The sequence below is a fragment of the Ruditapes philippinarum genome, unplaced genomic scaffold (assembly GCF_026571515.1).
Source record: "Ruditapes philippinarum isolate M1 unplaced genomic scaffold, ASM2657151v2 ctg40_1_1_1_1, whole genome shotgun sequence".
NCBI classification, from domain to species: domain Eukaryota; kingdom Metazoa; phylum Mollusca; class Bivalvia; order Venerida; family Veneridae; genus Ruditapes; species Ruditapes philippinarum.
Window position 1 is genome coordinate 659,371 of NW_026863541.1, and position 22,997 is coordinate 682,367.

The window sequence follows — 22,997 nt, forward strand, 5'->3', positions numbered from 1 at the left end:
ACAATAATATTCCTGGGAAAAAAAAAAACCCCCCTTATCAAATTGCTTTTCATTTGGTTTTAAGTTCTTACTTTCATTTTGCCTTAAATGTAATAACAATTTATCTCTGTCTTTTAATGTAATATATCAGCGCAGTTTATATTGTTTAATTGTTATGAATAGGCACTTAGAAATTCACTATAGTGTCATTAAAAGTAAAGATTTTATAATGATATTGATAATGTGTTTAAGTTTCATTTCAATTTAAGAAATGTCGTCATACAGTGTTCAGACTGAAAATCTCATTGAAGAATTGGGTGGTTGCGGTCATCTTCAAGTATTGCTATGTTTGTGCATACACAGTTCAAACACGATAATATTTTGGAGCATATTGGCAATGTCTTTCTTTGGCTATACCCCTGATTTCTCGTGCACACAACTGGACGTCTCAAAGTCATCTTTATCTACACTTAATCTGAGCAATGTTTCTCCTGATCACCTATGTTCTGCAGGACCGAATACAACGTGTAGTTCCTACATTTTTCAGCAATCAATGAATACCATTGTAAAAGAGGTAACAAAATGTTGATGATATTTCAAATACTAAATAATAAAATAACGAAACAAATATATTAGTCAACAATCGCGAAACTACACGTATTTCTTAAATTATTTACCATTATCATAGTAAAAACGTTTATTAAATGACAATTTCATCTTACTACACAAATATTTAAAATGCATATCAAAAATGAACATATGCGATAAATGTTCTATATACAGTGGAACCTAATTTGTGACAGGCGCTGGATTGTGGCATTGATAACATCATTACAGATGGTTGGCTATCTTGTCGGATCGATTATTGCAGGACTGATGGCCGACAGTCTTGGAAGGAAGGCAACAATAATGTCAGGAATCGCTTCATTGACTTTTGTCAGTTTTGTCGGCTTTTTCGCTCAGTCATGGAAAATGTATGCAGCTATCCGTTTTTTCATCGGTATAGGAGCAGGACTCTCGTATACTGTTCAGTTTACATACATGATAGAATTCGTACCCACAAAATGGCGACCACTAGTAGTTTGTTTCCCTTCAGAACCGATTGCAGCCATGTTATTAGCGTTTGTTTCATGGTGGTTGCATGACTGGAGGAGTTTACATCTTTTAAAGACGATAGTTGGTGTATTATTTTTCATAATGATTTGGTAATGTATTTTCTGCACAACATTTCTTTTCGAAACGAATATCTCGTTCATCTCAATATTTCTTCTTTTTTTTTTGAACCACGTTTAAGGCCCGTTTATTTAAGAAAAATAATACAATACAAGAATACAAACCATGATAACTTTAGCATTTTCATTGATATGTAGATAATTAAAAATAAATTTATTTTGTTATGTTTTTAGTCAGAATATATAAGACATTTTAAAAAGTTAAGAGGTTCATTCATTTACACAATTACATAGGGGCAAAAGGTTAAAAAAGAAAAGAGTAAAGTAACTGCTTTAGTAGCATTTTCCTCTGCATGTACTATTTAGAAATCAAACAATTCAATAAGATTTATCCAGCAATTTTCAAATTCTTCTAGTGTATCATTTTGTAACGCAACAAATCTTTCAATTTTTAATCTGTTTAAAAATTTTCTTTTGTAGATACTTATATCTGGAGTTTATTTAATTTACTGGTATAAATGTAATATTTTGAAAAGAGAAAAATATACGATGTTTTCTTATCTTTAGCATGAACGAAAGATGTAAAATTGTCATACGTAACATTTATTGCTATTTCATTAAGCCATTTGAATAAATTATTCCAGAATATTTGTACCGTTTGGCAGTCCCAAAATAGGTGGCCTATACTTTCAACATCCATACATACTAGATTCGGTTAATTTACATTGAAGGAGAAATTTGTTTGTTGCAATATTCCTGTGTAAAAAATTATATTGAAAGTTTTGTAAAATATTATCTTTGCAATAAACAAAAACGTTTTCGTAAATATTTTGCCATTGAGATTTGTTTTGAGGAAATCGTTCTTCCCATTTTATTTGCGATTTTTTTTTACAGAGTCTTATTTGCTTTTGAATCTGTGTTAACTTGTAACTGATATTGGACGTGTTTGTTTTTTTTCTATGATATCAAAAGTGCTTATTTCTTTTGGCGTTGAAGTTTGATTAATTTGTTGTAGTTTACGTTTTCATTCTTTGGGTATTGATGAAATTAATTTGATAAAAGTTAAATATTTTCTGTATCAGGAATGTCAAAATTAAGTTTTCAGCTGGTCACAAGGTTTTTAAAATTGTTTTGTTTCCTGTTAATAAATATCCTTTATTTTATTGATATTTCTACATTTCCATTTTGGAAAAAGAATTTAAGATCCATTATTTAATTTATTTTTTATGTGTGAATTCTGCCATATTATTTGGTCTTATAGATTTTGTGGATTTTTATTAAAATTTATTTTACTCCATGGCAGTAGTAATTCTTTTAAGAAAGTATTTTCGATTTTAACTTTTTGTATATCATTTGTGTTTAATTTACTTAAATTACTTTTAAATATGTCGATTTCACCTATTTTTTGTAAATTTTTCTTTATTATCTCTTTCCACAATCCATGGTTATTTTCATGAAATATTCTTTTGATCCAGCTTGATTTAATCGAGTTCATAAAAATCGGCAAGTCTATCATATTTAAGCCTCCATATTTAAAGTTTTGTATAAATACATCCCTTTTAACCTTGTCTCTTTTTGAGTGCCATATAAATGCAAAACAGTTTTGTGTAATTGTTTACATAATTTCTTCTGGCGGACTCGGAAGAACAGATATTATTAAGGTTAGTTTTGAAATAATTAAGGATTTTAAAATTGATATATTGCCAATTGTTGTTAAACGTCTTGCCCTCCATCTATTAATGTCTGCTTTAAATTGGTTTAATTTATTCTCGTAATTTATTTTGGTTATTAAGTCACATTTTGAATGGCCTCAATATTTCTAAATAATTCTCTGAAACTTGTCAGAAAAAAACAAGCCAGTTAAAAATGAAATCACTCGAAAGCAGTTTTATATTAAGTTTAAGATTCTTTGTTGTAATAGCTAGTATCATTCAAGGATGCGAATCCTATCGTTTAATTATGCGTTATCTTTTAAAAGTTAATGAAATTACGATTTAATTGTTTTTACAGGTTCTTCCCAGAAAGTTTTAGATGGCTAGGTGCTAAGATGAAATTGAAGCGAGCGAAAAAATCAATCGAATTTATTGCAAAAGTAAACAGAAGAAAATATCCTGACCTAGAAGAAGTATTTAATAGAGCAAAAGTAGAAGCAGTTTCAAATATCACAATTAATTCTAATTTCACAAACTTACTGACTTCAAAAGAGTTGCGAAATGTGACCCTCCCTTTAAGTATAGTAGGGTAGGTAATTCATTGTTGTTTAAAAAGTTGAAATTGACAGCTTTTCATAATGCAAACATATTGTTCATATAAAATGAAGTTATATTAGTTTCTGGTATGTAAATATAATAATTCTTTAATCATTTATCACACTGTACACTTTTAAAGATTAACAACTGTAGTTAACGAGTAGTAACACGAGTTTATTACATGCTTTTCGGTGGTTTATAGAATTATTTCAGTGAAATTGAAAACTGGTATTTCATTGTTTGAAACAGTGAAATTATCAATTTGATATTTTTCAGTGTTTTTGGAATTAAGCCCGTTACGGTGTGTCAGAAATACCAGCGTGTATAGTACTAGAAACCAGTCAATGGCGTCGTGATATTTTTTGGTGCGATGTTCATTTAGTATTAGTTTGAAATGTCTTTTTAAACGTTTCTCTGCATGTAATAAAGAGAAAATTCGTGTAGTTTAGTCTAAGATCGAAATATATTTCACCACGGGAACGCAAAAAAGTCATATTAGTCATATTTCACTCGTTGCTGCGCCAACTCGTCGGATATACCTTTTTGTGCTCTCTCAGTGAAATATATCCCAATCTTAGTCGCACGCGTTGTAATTTCCCGTCCGTGGGAAATCGTTGTTTCCTGCAACAGGAAACGTTACACACAGAGCTAAGTTGTAGTTGGTTTCAGTAACAGATTCGAAAGTGTATCTATAAGCTGAAAGCTATTTATATAATCAAAATGTGCAAATTGTAACACAATACATTAAGTAGTATGAAAATGATTCTGTATGACGAAGCTACAACTTGAAAATATATGCATTTGTTAGATTTCTTTTTACCAAAAACACTTCTTTATAGGTTCTCTGCGTGCCTTTCCTGGTACTGTCTGTCACTTGGAATGGAGGTTGTTTCTGTTAACGTGTATCTGACCATATTACTCATGAACTTTGTTGACTTTCCCGCAGATTTGATGACTGCTGTTTTCATTAGCAGGTATCACTGTTTATATTCTCTACTGTCTTATTCTCTGAAACTGCTGGGCATATTTACCTCAAAACACTTTTAGAGGTCAACAGAGCTAAAAATAGAAAAACCTTTAAACATCTTCTACTATAGAACTAATTGATAGTTGATCACCACACTTTGTCTGAAGCATTCTTGGTTAGTCTTTTAGCAAGTTTGCTAATATTAATTTGATTGGCCCCTTTAAGGGGCCGCTTAAGCTAAAAAAGAAATACCTTTAAACGTCTATTTTTGCAGAACTGATTGATGGATGATAACCAAACTTTGTATGTAGCATTCCTGGGTAATCTTTTATCAAGTTTGCTCATATTGATTTGATTGGCCCCTTTTAGGGGCCGCTTAAGCTCAAAATAGAAATACCTTTAAACGTCTATTTCTGCAGAACTAATTGATGGATAATTACCAAACTTTGTCTGTAGCAAACTTAGGTAGTCTTTTATTAAGTTTGCTCATATTATTTTGATTGGCCCTTTTGAGGGGTCTCTATGGCTAAACGTAGAAAAAACCTTTAAACGTCTTCTTCCACAGAACTGATTGATGAGTGATCACCAAATTTGTCTGTAGCATTCTTGGGTAGTCATTTATTAAGTTTGCTCATATTAATTTGATTGGCTCCTTTTAGGGGCCGCAAAAGCTAAAAATAGAAATACCTTTTAACCTCTATTTCTACAGAACTAATTGATGGATGATCACCAAACTTTGTCTGCAGCATTCTTAGGTAGTCTTTTATCAAGTGTGCTCATATTTATTTGATTGACCCCTTTTAGGGTCTGTTATAGCTAAAAATAGAAAAACGTTTAGACATGTTCAAAATTGGCCAAACTTTGTCTATAGCATTCTTGATTAATCTTTTATCAAATTTGCTCATATTGATTTGATTGGCCCCTTTTAGGGACCGCAAAAGCTAAAAATAGAAATACCTAAACGTCTATTTCTACAAAACTAATTAATGGATAATCACCAAACTTTGTCTGTAGGATTCTTGGGAAGTCTTTTATTAAATTGGCTCATATTAATTTGATTGGCCCCTTTAAGGGGGCGCTAAAGCTAAAAAAAGAAAAACCTTTAAACATCCTCTACTACAGAACTAATTGATGGATGATCACCAAACTTTGTAGCATTCTTAGGTACTCTTTTATCATTTTTGCTCATAATAATTTGATTAGCCCCTTGAAGGGGCCACTAAAGCTGAAAATAGAAAAAAAACCTTTGAACATCATTTCCTACTGAAATAATTGATAGATGATCACCAAACCTTATAGCATTTTTAGGTAGGCTTTTATGAAGAATGCTCATTAATTTGATTTGCCCGTTTAAGCTAAAGCTTAAATACCCCAGGTCATGGCATTTCTTCAAATTATTGTTTAAACATATTCTATGCTCAAATTAAATATTAGAAAATATTGACAATGGATAACTTCCAACATTGCAGAAAGCAGTTGTTTCTGGTGAGCGACTCAGAGCCATTATTACCCTGTTGTTATTTTTTATAATGTACTTACGACATGGTAGATAAAGTCAATATCTATGATGCACCCAGTTTTCAATTTCTAGCTCACCTGTCACAAGGTGACATGGTGAACTTTTGTGTTCCCTTTTCGTCCTGCGTGCGGCCGTCGTCTTTCCAAGCAGAACACTGGTAGCCATGGCAACCGAAAGAAAAAACTTAAAACATCTTCTTTTAGAAAACCAAAAGAGCTAGGGCTTAAATATTTGGCATGAAAACCCATTTAGTCAGTGTTTACCAAGTTTCTCCAAATAAATGCCCTGGGGTCAAAATTGGCCCCGTCCGGGGGTCATTGATTTTCCTTATTTGTATATAGATCAAAATCTTGAAACAATCTTATTTTAAAAAAAAACAAATAGCTAGAGATGTTAAGCATAAAACACCTTTTAGTTGGTGTCTACCAAGTTTGTTTAAATAAAAGCCCTGGGGTAAAAATTGACCCCGCCCAGGAGGTCTTTGATTTTCCTTATTTGTATATAGTAAAAACTTAAAAATCTTCTTTAAAAGTTTAAAAGTTTTTTAGTTAGTTTAAGAGCTTAGATATAAAGCATGAAACATCTTCTAGTGGGCGCCTACCAAGTTTGTTAAAAAAAAAACCTTGGGTAAAAATTGGCCCCACCCAGGGGTCATTGATTTTTCTGATATGTGTATAGTAAAAACTTTTAAAATATTTTTTTGTATAAATTGATTTATCATTTTTGTTACTGTTCAATTGTTTACTTTCTTATAGATATGGTAGAAAAAGGTTTTGCCTAGCAATTTTCTGTATGTCTGGAATTTTATGTTGTACCGCCGGTGTTTTCCAACATTTTGGTAACATGTTAATTGTAAATAAAATTCAATTTTGAAAATATCATTAACAATGAAGAAATTTTCTAGTGTTATCTTTTCCTATTTTACAACATAACCTTTATCAGTGTAAAAAAACGATTTTAATGAGCATTCTAAACGTTGTTCGGTGCCTTTCCACTTATAACTTCTTTATTAAACTTAGTTTCGTTTCAAAATGCAATTAAATTCTATTTTGATCTTACATTTTTACTTTTGTCTTTGGGACACAATCTTATATTACAAGATCAATTTTAGATAAACTATCGAAAACATCTTCCTCTGTTATGGTAACTACATTAGTGGTATCAATATTGGCCAAATGTTCTGTAGCATCTGCAAGCAGAAGTGTTATTGTGTATACTACGGAACTATATCCTACAATTATAAGGTAACTATGTTATCAAGTTAAAAACCCTTTATAAATTAATAACAATTCTGAATTTTGAACGTAATTTTCTTTTCTTTGAGTTATCAAAAAAAAAGTTTGCAAAATTAAAATTTTAGTGCAACACAAGATACTGTATCCTTCTTTCTATACAAACAAGTATTTAAGTAAATACATCTATTGTTTAAGGAAAAATTGTTTTCTATTCATGACTAAAAGGTGCTTTTGTTAAAAAAAATATTCATACAATTGGCAAAATCGATGTTCGCATGTTATATGAAAAATGAAAAACTTATCAATCAATTTATTTATTGAAATCGTTTGTTAATACTGTATTTTATGCTTTTTAATTGTTATCATTTTAAAGGACAACAGGTTTCAGTTTCCAGGCGACTGTTGGACGCTTTGGGGCAATTGTATCTCCATTTTTGATTCATATTGTAAGTAATATTATAATGAATTATTTTTTATATGTGTAAGCCTTATAATATGCAAGTTGTCATTTTATTTTTAAAAGAAATTAATTCATGGATTTTCACCATTTTCACCATTCCTTTATTTACAAGTTGTTCTGTTTTAACTAAATAATCGCTATCTTATTGAATTATAATTAGTCATTTTCTTTCGTTTTTCAGATAAGATAATTATATGCTGAAGTAAATGTTATTTATTATCTTTTTACAGAATGGATATTTCCCCGGTGCCATGTACGTTATCTGTGGAGTTATATTGGTTATCTCTTCGGTTTGCATTTTGTTCCTAAGGGAGACAAAGGACATGGTACTGCAAGATTACATCAGGCCGGATCCATCAGATTTAAGTACTAAATAAACAGTTTAATAGTTTCATAGACTCGCTTTTAATTGATATTTCATTGCAAAAATAAAGATAAATATCATAATCATTGCTCAGATTTATTTATTGATGTTGTATTTTCTACTATGATCTTTTATATTTGTGTTAGGTGTTAAAGGTATAACTAATGTTGTATGGAAATAGTATAACTATGACTAAAATAAAATCGATTTCAGATCAGAATGTAACACCTTTCAAAATCTGATTAAGCTGAAGGTCGTCATTTAGGTATCACGCCAGCATCGAAACAAAAATGCTGTGTTCAAATATTTAATTTGTTATGGATGTAATGTTTGAAAGTATAACAAAAGGTATATATGAAAAAGTGTGAATTGGGAAAAGTTTTTAACCAAGAATCTGAATCCGGCACAATGTGTTTCAAGCACAGGCCAATAGTGTATGAACTTTCCAGGACATAATTCTTTCATAATTGTTTCTATTGCTGTTTGGCCATTTGCATTGTTTAAGTTACTGCGTATTTTGTATAGAAGTCAAATACAACATGTTCTTTGTTACAATTTGATACTGTTATGAGATATAATATCACATTCAACTCTACGTTCATTAGGTGATAAACATCTTATATACTTTCAAACCATTACTTAAACATTATAGATAACGTGTTTGCCCTTCCTAAAAAAAAAGAGAAAGATATGTTCGTTTCTGAGGTATATATAATATGCTTTAAAGCAAAGTCAGTATGATCATGCACGTCTTTAAAAGCATAAAGCTCAAAGGCTGTAAAAAGAAAAAAAGCGATTCGATAAATCAAACTTCTAGATGTGACATATAACAAGACAGTATATGGCAAGATAGTGTGAATTAGGACGAAATGTTTAACCAAAAGTGCGAATCCGTTGCAAATACTGATGCACAATGTAGTGTTTACCTTTTTCCGATCCTTTTCAAAAAACCGACGTCAATAAAATTTTAGGATCTATCTGACCATTATTAAACATATTGATTATTAATCATATGTATTAAGTATGATAAATTTATATCTGTTCTTAAAATATTAAAGGTTATATTGGCCGTCTAAGGATGAAATTTTTAGTTTCGTGCTTTCATGAAAACGAGAGAAAAATGTAAAAAGGGGGCCATGATGGCCCAGATCTCTTACCAACTGAGATACATTGCTAGAAAAGGTCACATTTTTTCAATGTGAAAAATCAAAGTCTGAATGATTATGATGTCACATTTGGTTTGTCATCTTTTACCCAATCTGCAGAATTTAAAAATATTTCTAGACATAGTACGACATGCTTATTGACGAATATATCGGCTCTTGGCATTGCAGTTTCTAAAAACAGGGCTGGGAATCTAAACTGCGTCATATCCTACAAAATGTAAACAAACGCCGCCATCTTGGAACGAAAAAGGTATGTTTTTGTTTATTACTCTTTTTGTTGGAAATGGCTGAAAACTAGATATATGTATTAACATGCTCCACTATTTTCCGCTTCTTTCGGTATATGTTGTTTGTACAACTATTTTGTAAATCAAAAGTTATAGCGAACTTGCAACTTGAAGCGGGCCAGAATTGTTATGAAATTTCGTGGATACGACGCAGTTAATATTGCTTTATCGTTTTTTTCCTTCAAATCAATTATATACTAATTTTAGAGTTCAAAACTTCAAAATATAATTTTGCATCATGTACTAAGATTTCATTAAAACGAAATATGTATTTTCCAAGAAAATAGTAATATGTACAAAATGAAACGACGCAGATGAAAATAAAATATGATACGACGCAGTTGTATTTTTGGTAGTCTTTTCAACAGGGATAATTTTGGCAATATATGTTAATTTTACCGGATAATCACTTGTGCTAGATAAAAAAACTAAGATCATTCGCAGTTTATAGCTATGTTCTGATGCTTTTGATTATTTAGAAAGCATTGTGTCATGTCCAATTTACATTGCAGACGCTACTTTTCAGTTAAACATGAACATGCTACTTTATTTATCATAATATCTGAAATAATTTCTTATATTGTCCGGTATGCTCAATATTATCCGTATTTTGGGGGCAAAAATATAGAGGTCTATAAAATTGAATAAAAAAAATCATTTTGGCTAGCTACGCTCTTATTTAACTGTGAGTCAGTATGTACTAGGTGATGACTGCTTTCAAACTTTCACTCTACACTTTAGTTTTACTGGAGGTAAGAACCTCAGATGCGCCTTTGTGCATTATTTCAGGCAAAATGTTACACCTGCAGAGAACCATTAGCTTACGAAATAATCAGAAGTCCCTAGTGGTTTTCAAATTCACAGCAGTTAAGTGCAAGTGATTTGAAGTCAGTAAATATAAACAGCTCGGCCTCGGTCGGACACACCTGTCTGCATTTTTTCCAACAAATTTGTTAACCATGGTCTTAAATGTCAGCCGTCCAAGTAAGCAGTCTTTTTTATTATTCTTCTGGCACGAAGTTTTAAGATTACAAGTATTTAAATTAATTATAAAGTGAATAACATTTAAATTTCTTGTTAAAATGAAATATTTCCTTACTCTTAAGATCACTTTTTACTTTGATATTTCGTTTAAAAAAGGATGTGTCAGTGTTGTGAATAGCAGAGAATTTTTCAATGTAAACAGGGGGTAATCCTCTTCGAAGACATTTTCTGAAAAAAATATGTGTCAGGCAATTCATTATCAAATAAAAATCACACTTTAGTATAAAGTTATGTTAAGATGCCTTCTCTTTTCACTGCGATAATCAGAGGTTTTCACATCCTGGCTTTAATCTTATATAGGAAAACTTCAATACTATTGAAACATCATGTCGTGCATATATCTGTATCAAATTTATCGGTGCAAAGGATAAAAAACCTTTGCAAAACGGACACCTGGCTACTTTACAAAATTTGTGTTTTGTTTTATCTTTTGTAACCCGAATTTGAAAATTTAAAGTTTTTTAATGAAGAAGAATGACACTATAGTGCGAATCCAGAAAAAAAACATTCCGTAGACCTGTTCTCATCGTCGATAAAGAAATGCAATACGACAAAATCAGCGGTAAAGTTCCACGGCGCTGGACATAAAATGATTGAACGAAACTCGTACAGTACTTACAAAAGTATATCGTAGCTTAACCATTTATAATCTAATCTTTTAAACGATATTGGTCAGAATAAATGACCATTTCTCCTGATCATGTTTTAAAAGAGGAATAATACTTTATTTAAATACCGATTTAAGTTTCAAATAATAAAGCTAATCTGTTCTCATTATTTATTAAGAAAAAAGACATAAGTGATAACGGAATTGTTGCAAAATGTTGTAATTATACAAAGGAAGCTATGCAATTTGCTCATAGAAAAAATATAACCATCCCCATTAGTTTGGAACTCATGAGAACAAGTTAATAGGCATGCTAAGGCAGCACTCAAACACGTACGTTGTCATATGGGTTGCGATCACGTGTTTCAATGTATTTTATACACATTTTTCGGAATTTGTAGATGCTTATGACAGGTGCTAAAAATGCGACCGAAAAATGAAGCCTTAATAGAATTTTCCATTTTCGTGGGACCAATGAGTGACTTCTGCTCTCGACTTAAGTTGTATAGGTCACTTGTGCGCATTCATAATATTTAATGAAAAATCGCAAACAAGAAATGTTGTTGGACTTTACTAGCATACTTGAATCAATATGCAGCCTGCAATGAAAATACAACTGCGTCGTATGATATTTTATTTTCAACTGCGTCGTATCATTTCGTATACATTATTGTTTTCTTGGAAAATAAACATTTCTTTTTAATGAAATCTTAGTAATGATGCAAAAAATTGTATTTTGAAGTTTATGGTGAATTCTGAAATAAGTATATAATTAATTTGAAGGAAAAAACGATAGATAAAGCAATATTAACTGCGTCGTATCCACAAAATTCATAAAAATTCTGCTCCGCTTCGAGTGGCAAGTTCGCTATAACTTTTGTTATACAAAATAGTTGTGCAAGCAACATATACCGAACGAAAAGGAAAATAGTTGAGCGTGTTAATACATATATTTGGTTTTCAGTCATTTCCAACAAAAAGAATTATAAACAAAAACATACTTTTTTCGTTCCAAGATGGCGGCGTTTGTTTACATTTTGTAGGATTCTATGCAGTTTTGATTCCCAGCCCTGCAAAAGAAGACTTTAATATATTTTCCTATATAAGCCTATATAAACTATTGACCCCGAGGGCGAGGCCAATTTCGACTACAGGGTCATATTTTTCTTTACCTTTTTAGAGGACCATAAGGTAGTTCTGGATATTTTATTTTCAGACAAGGATTTTATTAGTATTTCCACTTTGCAAGTCTATGTAAACTAAGTGACGCCAAGGGCGAGACAATTTTGATTAACATTACTTAGACAGAGGATAACTAGATAATGCGGCATATTTTAGTACTGTCTATCTATATAAGCTCTAGGTATTGCTGTTTTCCAGGAGAACTCATTAAATATATTTTTCTAAATACAAATCTATATAGATTACGAGAAACCATAGGGCGGGACCAATATTGACCTTAAGGCCATGATCTGTATTACTTTTATAGTTTGCAACTTGGCACTGCTAGATGGTGTCAAATAACTAAGCTAATGGTTTTGAAGTTTCATAAAAGAAGACTTAAATATATTGTCCAATGTAAGCCTATGTTATTTAACTGACACCAAGGTCGAGGCCAAGTTTTGAGGCATGATATATGGTACTTTTATAGAGGTTCACTATGCAATGTTGCATGCCAAATACCTAAGCTCTTAGCATTGTGGTTTCACAAAGAATATCTAAATTTATTTTTCTAGAAAAGAGGGTGATCTCTCATACAAGTCTTAAAAGAAACTATGGTACCTTCATGATGGAGTCAATTTAAATCGCAGGGAAATGATGTATAAATTTATTTATAGAGGATCACAAGGCTTATGCTGCATGTACAATATCTAAAATCTTTGAAAAGAAGATTTTATTTTTACATTAGACATTTAGACATTTACTAAAAAAGTTTATTTAAACTAAGTTAGCCCTTGGACATCACCGTTTTACACCCCAGGGGCCTTATTTATATAACTTAGATGATTTTTTTTCAAAATATCTGTGCCCTAGGCGTTGTACGTTTAGACAAAAAAATTTAAGACATTTTACTCTACAATTGTATGTAAACTAAGTAACCCTCAGAGCGGGTCTATTTTTGACCTAATCGGCAGGAATTATATATATTTCACTTTGCAAACATTATAGGGGTCCACAAGGCAATGCTGCATTCCAAATACCTTAGATCCTGGGATTATTATTTCACGAGAGAAGTGTTTTTTAATTTCAAAATTCAATAGTGATCTAAAAACACTTCTGCGACAAGGGATTAGCCAGCCTGATTTTTACGGGGATGTTGTTTACAAACTTCGTAAGATCTTGGGTCATTGTAATTTTTCTGTTGTGTTTACTAAAATTATTAAACGTTTTATTAAAAGGGGTTATGACCCTACTATTTTAAGACATACCGCATGCTAAGTGTTCAACCCATTTACAGTTGGACACTACGCTTTACTCCTTTGATTACATCTGACGGACCAAGTGGGAGACTCTATGATGGACAGTTCTTTAAGCCCTTTGGGACTGAATTGCCTTAATGTTTGTCTTCTGTCTTGCTTCGTCGGGCGCTTGTAGGTGATTTTCTTGTTGCTCTGTCTTCCTTTAAGACATCGAGTACTTTTGTTATAGTCATTGGGTTTACTTTTTTATGTTTCTACATTATCATTTTGGTGTTTTTCTTATTTAACCTTTTGTAACCATAACAACTGTTAGAATTTCACTTGGCGGGGATTCATTTTATTTACACTGTCTTATTTATAGGAACATGGTGGGGCTAAGAGCGAGGTTTGGTGCACCATTAACCGATTTAAACTCCCCAGCAGTATTTATGCTGCTGACCGTTCCTAGGCGGCGCCCCTCTATGTTCCTCAGATGTATGTCTATGTTGTTTTATACTGTTATGGTGACACTTTTGTGTCTCTTGTTGTTTCTCGACTACGGTAAGTATCTTCCCCTTTGCCCCTAGTTTTTATTTATTTTCTTTATCCCCCCCCCCCCTCCCCCGGGTCTCGTGTCCCCTTCCCCTGTGCTTTTTGACTATATGGGCCTAATATTCATCATTTATTTGTTTTCTTTTAGTTCCTTATCAGTAACTAATTATTTATTCTTATGTAGTGGTTTGCCTGCCCGTGCTCTGCCTTATGCCCTGTCCTATTTTTGTTTGGGGTATTCCTGGGCTCCTTGCCACTGACGCTTGTTACTGGGTGGGGGCTGCGTTCATTGAACGCCGCCTTTCCTTGTCGATCTTGTTTATCATATTTTGTTGTTTTTTTCTTTTTGTCCAAAATACTTTTTTATCTGTGTGCATTGGACGTCTTAACTTGGAAGAAGTGTATCATATTGTAAGGTAATTGTTCCCTCATGGTATTAACAATAGTCATTAACTCTTGTTGGAAAATGCACATGCCTTAAAAGGAAAACTATATCTCAAGCCAAGAAAAGCCATGATTGTCCTACTTTGAATAGATTTTGATACTTAGATAACACTAACCATGATAAAAATTGCTTTGAGAAGTCCTTATTTGCAAAATATATGATAAAATAGAGAAATAAATCCCCAAAAGAAAGCCCAACACGGGAATATTGAAAATGTTGCAGGCCTGGTTTCATTGAGCCTGTTCATGGACATTATTTACATCAGCATGTCGTTTTGTTCAGTGAAACGATCGGTAATGTCCGCCGCTATTTTTGCTTATGACGTAGGAATAACCATATCGTACTGGGTTGACATATATTGTTCATGTGTTAACATTTCTATAAAGTTCGGCACAATATCGAATTGTTTGCTCTGTTTCTTTTTTTATTGAGCGCGCTCGTAAACGAAGATTATGTAAATACATTCAACATTTTCTTTAATGATGAAGTGTTTTTAATGAACAAAATTTTCTAACAACTCTGCCGCTTTTAAACACAAATTGCCATATTAATAATACCGGAAGAACTTATTGTAAACATAAACTATTTTCAAGTCATCACGTATTTTGTTGAGCATCTTTACAAACGCTGAGTTATATCCATCAGTATTTTAAGGTTAGTTATACACTCGTTTCAAACGTAAGCTTTTTTAAAGGATATGTACAACATGTTGAAAACATGATTATCAGTATTTAATGTGGTTAAGATGTGTATCCGTTCATTCTCTATTATTATAATTGTACTTACTACAGCAGCCATGTGTTTGTTTACCCACTTTAGTTATGTGGCGTGGTTGTCGTACAAATGTAAAAGCAATAGTTTCATTTCTTATTTAGCGTTTGAGAAGAAATGGTTAAACAAATAACCAGATATACAATCATATATTAACAACGGTAATGATGATAAAATGTGAAGTGTGATGTATCATTTATCGCATATACATGTAGGCTTCGATGTTCAAGAAATTATTATAGTACATGTATACACGTCTGGTGTTTGGCTGTCATGGTCATCGGCGCATGTAACTTTAATCCAAAATGCACTCCAGTTTCATATTTATGGATTAAATTCTGGTAAATTATGTAGCACAGTATATACAGCTTACATTTAACATTGACATGTATGGTTAGGCTAAATCAAACCGAGTCTGGAGTATGATCGTGTTGAAGCACTTTCGTGTGATACTACATTTCATTATTGTACGGTAAAAGTATTTCTGGAACACGCAAAATTCAATATGAGATGCTAGTAATGGATAATGCTGCAAAACAACATGTCATATCCAGTGGCGAACAAGGAAAATCATTTGTGCATTTAAGGAACACAGCATTGTTTAAGGTATAGTTATTTTAATCATTTATTTGTTTAAAAATCTATTTACTTTGAAGAGCATAATATACCCAAACAATATCCACATCAGAAGTTAAAATTATGATCAGTATCACATAAATTAATACAATAATATTCCTGGTAAAAAAGAGTAAACTCCTCTATCAAATTGCTTTTCATTTGGTTTTAAGTTCTTACTTTCATTTCGCCTTAAATGTATTAACAATTTATCTCTGTCTTTTAATGTAATATATCAGCGCAGTTTATATTGTTTAATTGTTATGAATAGGCACTTGGAAATTTACAAATGTATTTATAAAAGTATATATTTTGTAATAATATTGATAAAGTGTTGAATTTTCTTTTTAATTTAAGAGATGTCGTCATACAGTGTTCAGACTGAAAATCTCATTGAAGAATTGGGTGGTTGCGGTCATCTCCAAGTATTGCTTTGTTTATGCATACACAGTTTAAACACGATAATATTTTGGAGCATATTGGCAATGTCTTTTATTGGCTATACCCCTGATTTTTCGTGCACACAACTGGACGTCTCACAGGCATTTTTATCTACACTTAATCTGAGCAATGTTTCTCCTGATCACCTTTGTTCTGCAGGACCAAATACAACGTGTAGTTCCTACATTTTTCAGAAATCAATGAATACTATTGTAACAGAGGTACCTGAATGTTGATGATATTTTAAGTAAATAAAATAACGAAACAAATATAATAGTCAACAATCGCGAAACAACATGTATTTCTTAACTTATTTGCCATGTTCATAGTAAAAAACGTTTATTTATTAAATTACAATTTCATTTTACTACAGAAAGATTTTAAATGCATATCAAAATTGTACTAATGCGATAAATATTCTATATACAGTGGAACCTAGTGTGTGACAGACGTTGGATTGTGGCATTGATTACATCATTACAGATGGTTGGATATCTTGTCGGATCAATTATTGCTGGACTGATGGCCGACAGTCTTGGAAGGAAAGCAACAATAATGTCAGGAATTGCTTCATTGAGTCTTTTCAGTTTGGTTGGCTTTTTCACTCAGTCATGGAAAATGTATGCAGCCATCCGTTTTTTCATCGGCATAGGAGCAGGGCTCTCGTACACTGCTCAGTTTACCTATATGATAGAATTCGTTCCCACAAAATGGCGACCACTGGTAGTTTGTTTCCCTTCAGAACCGATTGCTGCCATGTTATTAGCGTTTGTTTCATGGTGGTTGCATGACTGGAGGAGTTTACATCTTTTGAAGACGATAGTTGGTGTATTATTTTTCATAATGATTTGGTAATGTATTTTCTGCTGAACATTTCTTATTTCTTAATATGTCTCGAAATTTGTCAGCCAGTTAAAAATGCAATCACTCGAAAGCAGTTTATATCATGTTTAAGATTCTATGTTGTAATAACTAGTATCAAGCAAGGATGGGAATCCTATCGTTTAATTATGCGTTTTCTGAATATAAGTTCATTATTTGTTACAGGTTCTTACCAGAAAGTTTTAGATGGTTGGTTGCTAAGATTAAATTGAAGCGAGCGAAAAAATCAATCGAATTTATTGCAAAAGTAAACAGAAGAAAATATCCTGATCTAGAAGAAGTATTTAATAGAGCAAAAGAGGAAGCTGTTTCAAATAACACAATGAATTCTAATTTCACAAAATTATTGACTTCGAAAGAGTTGCGAAAAGTGACCCTCCTTTTAAGTATAGTAGGGTAGGTCATTCATTTATGTTTAAATTAGAGCTTTGCATAAAACAAACATATATACAAGCGAAATTACTTCAATTTCTGATGAATGTAAATATAATTATAAAACATAATTTTAATCATGTAACACACTGTACACGTTCAAAAATGAAAAACTGTAGTTAGTTAACGATTAGTAATAGGATATTTGGTCGCACATATTCCAATTCTGTCACGGGAAAATCGTTGTTTACTGCAGCAAGAAACGTTACACACAGAGCTAAGTTTTAGTTGGTTCCAGTAACAGATGCGAAAGTGATCCTTAGATTTAAAGCTATCTACATAATCGAAATGTTAAATGTTAACACTATACATTTAAGTAGTATGAAAATGATTCTGTCGTCTACATTGTATGACATAGCTAGAAATAGAAGATACATGCATTTCTTTTTACCAAAAACATCATTTTATAGGTTTTCTGCGTGCCTTTCGTGGTACTGCCTTTCACTTGGAACAGAGGCTGTTTCTGTTAACGTGTATCTGACCATGTTACTCATGAACTTTGCTGACTTCCCTGCAGATTTGATAACTGCTGTTTTCATTAGCAGGTATCCTTGCTAATAAAATACATCAATATTATAGAGTTCATTAATTGTTATTGTACCGATAACAAAAATAAGTATTATTATTAAATAGCACCCTATGGTAACCAGCAGTTGCATGTAAAATATTTAAGTGCGTGCCTTTCGTAATAGTTTAACTATATTTTTCATACTATACTTACCACGTGTCAGATAAAGTCAATGTCAAAATAAGATATAGCCTGTTTTCAATATTTTATAATTTGATTTAACAAAAGCAAACATAAATATTATGATCTTAAACAAAAAGGAATGACATTCTTAGTCGGCAGTTCTCTAATTTTTCAATAATAAATTGTATTAATTAATTAATTATCTTTTTTTTTTGTACATGTTCAATCTTAATTTCCTTTCTTTTAGATATGATAGGAAAAAGTTTTGCCTAGCAATGTTCTGTGTGTCTGGAATTTTATGTTGTGCCGCCGGTGTTTTCCAACATTTTGGTAACAAATTTATTTAAATATATGTAAATACACCTTAGAGTGATTCAATCTAAATCAGTTTTTTAATCAAAATATAAAACATCTTAGAACAACAAATGTCAAAATGTTTTGTTCACTTGAACAACAATTACAAAAATGTTTAAATTAATTTTTGTTAAATGTACAATTGAATGAACAAGATTCAATTTTGATTAATATCATTAATATTGAAGTCAATTTTCTAGTTTTAGCTCTTCCTATTTTAGAGCTTCTGTTCATTATGACTTGTCTATGTCAAAACATTTATCAGTGTTATAACCACAATTTTAATGAGCGTCCCAATCATTTTGAAATGCACTTCCACTTTTACATTATTTACTTCATTTCAAAGTGGACCATGATCCACCATTCTTACCGTTTTCTTCGTAATGCAATCTTACAATACAATTAAAACATTTCCGTATGTTGCTATTATAATATTCTGTATTTACATTATTTACAGATAAAATATCGAAAACATCTTCTTCTCTTATCGTAGTTACATTTGTGGTTTCAATGTTAGCCAAATTTGCTGTATCATCGGCAGACAGATGTGTTACCCTATACACAACGGAACTATATCCTACAGTTATAAGGTTACTATGTTATCAAATTTTTAACCCGATAATTCATTCAGAAAAATTCTGAATTTACAACGTAAATTGTTGTTCGTTGAGTTATCCAATTCAGGTAACAAAAACGTTTGCAAAATTTAAATTTAAGTGTTATTCAAGAAACTGCATCTTGCTTTCTTTACATACAAGTTTTTTAAGTAAATACATTATATATTTATTGTTCCAGCGAAAAATAATGTCTTGTTATGACTAAAAGTTATTTTATATAAAATTATTAACACAATTGGCATAGTCGAAGGCTAGAAGTTAGATATTTTGCATGAAACATTGTATAGTAAACCATTACCAAGATTGTTAAAATTATAGCCCTAGGGTCAAAATTTGCCCCGCCCCGGGGGTCATTGATTTTCACTATGTACTATCTTATTGTCTGAAGGTACAAGGCTTAGAGCTCTGATATATTGTTTATGATATCATCTATAGATACTCTACCAAAGTTGATCAAATTTTGCCTCTAGTGTCAACATTTGCCCCGCCCCGGGGTCATAGTTTTCCTTATATGTATATAGTAAAAACTTTAAAAAATCCTCTCCTCTAAATTGACATAGGCTAGAAGTTAGATATTTTGCGTGAATCATTGTGTAGTGAACCTCTAGCAATATTGTTCAAATTATAACCCTGGGGTCAAAATTGGCTCCGCCCCGGGGGTCATTGATTTTCAGTCACTACTTACATATAGTAAAAAAAACTAAATTCTTTTTGTCTGAAGGTTCAAGGCTTAGAGCTTTGATATTTTGTATATAATATTATCTATGGATCGTCTACCAAAATTGTCTAAATTATGCGCCTAGTGTTAAAATTGCCCTGCCCCAGAGGCGATAGTTTTCCTTATATGTATATAGTTAACACTTGAAAAGTCTCAGAATTAACAAAGGCTAGAGGTTAGATATTTGGCATGAGACTTTGTGTAGTGAACCTCTACCAAGTTTGTTCAATTTATAGCCCTGGTGTAAAAATTGGCCCCTCCCAGGGGTCATTGATTTTCACTATGTACATATAGTAAAAAAATAAAAAATCTTCTTGTCTGAAAGTAATAGGCTTAGAGCTTTGATGTCTGTTTTATAATATCATACATAGATCCACTTCCAAAGGTGTTCAACTTTTGCGCCTAGTGTCGAAATTGGCCCTGCCGGGGGCATTGATTTTCATTATATACACATAGTAAAAACAGAATCTAAAACAAATGTTTTCTGAATTGACGAAAACTACAGCTTAGATATTTGACATGAAATGTTGTTTGGTGGACCTGTATCAAGATTGTTTGAATTAAGCCCTTGGGTCAAAACTTTGCCTTGCCCAAGAGGACAGTGGCAAACTTTCTTGTCCTTTGATGTATAGCCATGAAAGTTTGACTATGTGCACAGTTTTAGTTGTAAAATTGAACTTTGATATCAGGTGACCTTTTTGATGTTGTGACCTACTTTCTTGTCCTTTGATATGCAGCTATGAAATTTGAACCATGTGCACGGATTAAGATGAAGAGTGAACTTTGATATCAGCTGGCATAGATTTTGACAAAGTGTCTTACTGTGTTGTCCTTTGATGTACAGTCATGGAATTTTGGCCATGTGAAACATGACCTTCACCACCAAATTCAATAGACTCAACTGAATTTGATAGATTCTTACTCTGATCTTTTATTTGAATAACAAATGTTTTAACCACTAATCTGATAATAAGAATTAGATAGGTCAGTGATCTATGCATTATGGTATTCTTCAATTGACAATGTATAGAAACAAAAAAAATCTGTTCCTACATTACTATTTAGTGTTGTATAAATGCGGTGGCATAGCCTTTTTTACAAATGCAATCTTGTTTCTTGACGTGTTTGAATGAAAATGGATATTAATTCTTCGTGCATTATAGTTATCTTCGTTAAAATGCTTTGTAATTAATCACTCAGACTTATCGGCCTTCGTGATTTTAACTCAAACCATGCATTATTTAACAACAATGCACTCAGACTTGATATCATTTTTCCTAAATTAATAGATTTATTATTCAGCGTTAATTCATACTATATTTTATGTTTCTTAATTGCCATCTTATTTTTAGGACAACAGGTTACAGTTTCCAGGCGACTGTTGGGCGCTTTGGGGCAATTGTATCTCCATTTTTGATTCACATTGTAAGTAATATAATGAATTATTTTTATATGTGAAAGCCTTATAATATGCAAGTTGTTTTAATCCTTTTTAAAGGAGTTTATGCGCGGGCATTTGACAGGATTTCCACATATTCACAATTCCCTTACTTGCAAGTTGTTATGTTTAAAATAAATAATCGTTTTCAAAATTCTTGGATTATATTAAGTGATTTTCTTTCCTGATTCAATTAAGATAATTATATGCTGACGCAAAAGTAATTCATTATCTTTATACAGGATAGATATTTCCCCGGTTCCATGTACTTCCTCTCTGGAGTAATGTTGCTTATTTCTTCGGTTTGTATTTTGTTCCTAAGGGAGACAAAGAACATGGTACTACAAGACTACATCAGACCGGATCCATCAGATTTAACTAACTAAATAAACAGATAATATTTTCATCGACTCGCCTTAAATTGATAGTTCATTGCTAAAAGAAAGAAAGATAAATGAAGTGAACATTGCCAGGACGTATTGAATTATGTTTATTTTTTATTATGATCTAAACGTATTTGTTTGTTAGGTGTTAAAAGCATTTAATTTATCTAATATGAAAACAGAAAAATAGATGGAAATAAATAAAATTGATTCCAGATCAGAATGTAAAACCTTGAAAAACTTTGAGTAAGCTAAAAGTCGTCATTTTTGGATCATGCCTACATTCAAACAAAAATGATCAGTGTTTAAATCTTTACTTTGTTAATAGATGATATATTTTCAAACACATTACATTTCCAGCACATTTTTTTTAATAAAAGGCCCATTTTGCCCAATTTATTTTACAGCTGTACGTTTATCAGGCGATAATCATCTAACAAACTTTCAAATCATTACTTAAACTTTATAAATTACATATTTGCCCGTCCTAAAAAAAGCAGAAAAAATATATTCGTTTCTGAAGTATAGTGTGCTTTTAAGCAAAGTCAGTATGACTATGTGAGTCTTAAACGTCTTTTCTAAATTTCAGAGCTCAAAGGCTCCAATAAGAAATAAGTAATTCGATAAATCAAATTTCCAGGTGTGAATGTGCATAATTTTGTTGGAATTCAGAAACAGACTTGAGAATTTAGTACCCCTCAAGCTGGTGCAAGGGTGCGTGAGGGATGTTGCTCTTTTTCATAATCCCTTATGTACAGACTCAATCAAACCGAGTCTGCAATTTTCATGCTTCCGAGGGATCACTTTGTTACCAGATATTGAGTTCCCTTCCTATGAGGGTCATACAAAACCTTTTGTTTAAAAGTATAACAAAGTATATGGGAAATAGTGTGATTTGGAAAAGAATTCTTAACCAAAAATGTGAATCCGTCGCAAGCAAGTACTGATGCAGAATGAAGTATTAACCTTCTTCCGCACCTCGATGGCAATGATTTTTTGGGATCTGTTTGACCCTAAATTAAAAACTTTTGATTTTTAATCATATGTATTAAGTATTATTGGTCGTTTGAAGATGAAATTTTCAAGTTTCGTGCTCTCATAAAAACGACAGAAAATAATAAAAAGAGGGCCATGACGGCCCTGGGTCGCACACCACCTGAGATACATTGCTAGAAAAGGTGACATTTTATCAATGTTAAAATATAAGTCA

At 31.8% G+C, this 22,997-nt stretch overlaps 3 protein-coding genes across 3 annotated transcripts; all 3 read left to right on the forward strand.

The window, feature by feature from the left end:
* Nucleotides 1-248: 248 nt before the first annotated feature.
* Nucleotides 249-4,651, forward strand: LOC132722413 (solute carrier family 22 member 13-like). The gene is made up of 5 exons (XM_060706914.1): nt 249-553; nt 763-1,184; nt 3,162-3,392; nt 4,240-4,374; nt 4,642-4,651. Exons 1-5 carry the CDS (start codon nt 251-253, stop codon nt 4,649-4,651), a joined length of 1,101 nt encoding a protein of 366 aa, XP_060562897.1. The 5' UTR covers nt 249-250.
* Nucleotides 4,652-6,650: 1,999 nt separating this feature from the next.
* LOC132722410 (solute carrier family 22 member 6-A-like) lies at nt 6,651-8,009 on the forward strand. Its single transcript, XM_060706911.1, has 4 exons — nt 6,651-6,724; nt 6,998-7,130; nt 7,495-7,567; nt 7,812-8,009. Exons 1-4 carry the CDS (start codon nt 6,679-6,681, stop codon nt 7,956-7,958), a joined length of 399 nt encoding a protein of 132 aa, XP_060562894.1. The 5' UTR covers nt 6,651-6,678; the 3' UTR covers nt 7,959-8,009.
* Nucleotides 8,010-15,691: 7,682 nt separating this feature from the next.
* Nucleotides 15,692-21,790, forward strand: LOC132722414 (solute carrier family 22 member 6-A-like). Its single transcript, XM_060706915.1, has 9 exons — nt 15,692-15,822; nt 16,189-16,493; nt 16,702-17,123; nt 17,320-17,550; nt 17,997-18,131; nt 18,525-18,607; nt 19,089-19,221; nt 21,319-21,391; nt 21,647-21,790. Exons 2-9 carry the CDS (start codon nt 16,191-16,193, stop codon nt 21,788-21,790), a joined length of 1,524 nt encoding a protein of 507 aa, XP_060562898.1. The 5' UTR covers nt 15,692-15,822; nt 16,189-16,190.
* The last annotated feature ends 1,207 nt before the right edge of the window (nt 21,791-22,997 follow it).